Source organism: Cyprinodon variegatus, unplaced genomic scaffold, assembly GCF_000732505.1.
Source record: "Cyprinodon variegatus isolate N-32 unplaced genomic scaffold, C_variegatus-1.0 Scaffold645, whole genome shotgun sequence".
NCBI classification, from domain to species: domain Eukaryota; kingdom Metazoa; phylum Chordata; class Actinopteri; order Cyprinodontiformes; family Cyprinodontidae; genus Cyprinodon; species Cyprinodon variegatus.
Genome location: NW_015151098.1, coordinates 352,714 through 353,852, shown reverse-complemented (window position 1 = coordinate 353,852; position 1,139 = coordinate 352,714). Strand labels below are relative to the sequence as shown.

The 1,139-nt window shown below is 37.9% G+C and overlaps 1 protein-coding gene across 1 annotated transcript in view; it reads right to left on the bottom strand.

Annotated features, from left to right (window-relative positions):
* The window catches only part of arid3b (AT-rich interaction domain 3B), a 43,084-nt gene that overhangs the window by 17,041 nt on the left and 24,904 nt on the right, over positions 1-1,139 (bottom strand). Inside the window, exons 3-4 of the mRNA XM_015393509.1 lie at positions 412-486; positions 249-321 (exon numbers count right to left, since the gene is read on the bottom strand). Of these exons, the coding sequence (XP_015248995.1) occupies positions 249-321; positions 412-486 (148 nt within the window). The remainder of the gene's footprint in view (positions 1-248; positions 322-411; positions 487-1,139) is intronic.

Here is a 1,139-nt window from a genome sequence, read left to right as displayed (position 1 = left end):
AGATGACATGATGTGAATTGGAGCTATAGAAATAAACTGAATTGAATTTAAGTCCAGATTAAACACTGAGGTTGATGGTAGTCATGCGAGGAAGTGCTAAGCAGTATTTCATTACTATGGCAAAACAATGAATAAAAGCATCCAAATAGTTTGAAATAGACTTAAAAGAAAAAAAAAATCATCAAATAATACAGTTAAACCGCTCGGGACTCAAATGTGTAACAAAATGGAGAAAACTAAAAGATGACCTCGTTTCTGCATGAAGACGAAGAGTTCATCAAGAAAATCCTTTCGATGGGGATCATCATCCAGTTCGTACAGCTATGATGTCAAAAACAAATAGAAAAACCGTTAAACATCTCTCTTTAGAAGTGTTTACATTTTGTTTAGATTTTTTTAACACAATCCAACCTTGGCAAAATCTCTAGAAGTCTCTCCTCTTGCTTTTGCTCCATCGGCGTCCTCTGTGCAGATGCCGCTTCCTCGCTGCAGAGACACAGTTTGTCGTTAGCTGCAGGTTCGGGCTTTAATTTCCATACGAATTTTGCAAAGCAGGCAGTAAAAACAACATCATGTTATAAAACTGGGAAAACGTTCCCTTCTTTTTCAATATGTTAACAAAAAAAAAAAAACTTCTCTGCCTCTTAGATTTCTTCTCCGTCACCACATCATTAAATCATTTCCCCTTTGTTTTTTTTTCTAGCAATAAATACAGCAAATTCTAGTTTCAAATAGAATGAAACTATTTAAAAAACAATGTTTTATCATGTTTATGCATTCGACATACACATGCAGTTATTGTGACTAATCAAATCTTTTTCTTCCACCTTCTCTGGGACAGCACACTGTCCCTTTGGTTTGCTCTTTGGGGGTCGGCCACTCCTGGGGAGAGTGGCGACAGTCCCCAACTTCTTCCATTTGTAGATTGTTTTTCTGATTGTCGATAGATGAACACTCAACTCTTTAGAAATTCTCTTGTAGCCCTCGCCCACATTGCGCAGTCCTACGATTTAGGGATGCACGATATAATCGGCCCTCTATCGGCATCGGCCTTAAAACTGAATATCGGACATCGGCCCCCCCACCGATATTTAACCCGATATTTGATCAGCTTCTGAGTTTCTAAAGTCTAAAAAAAA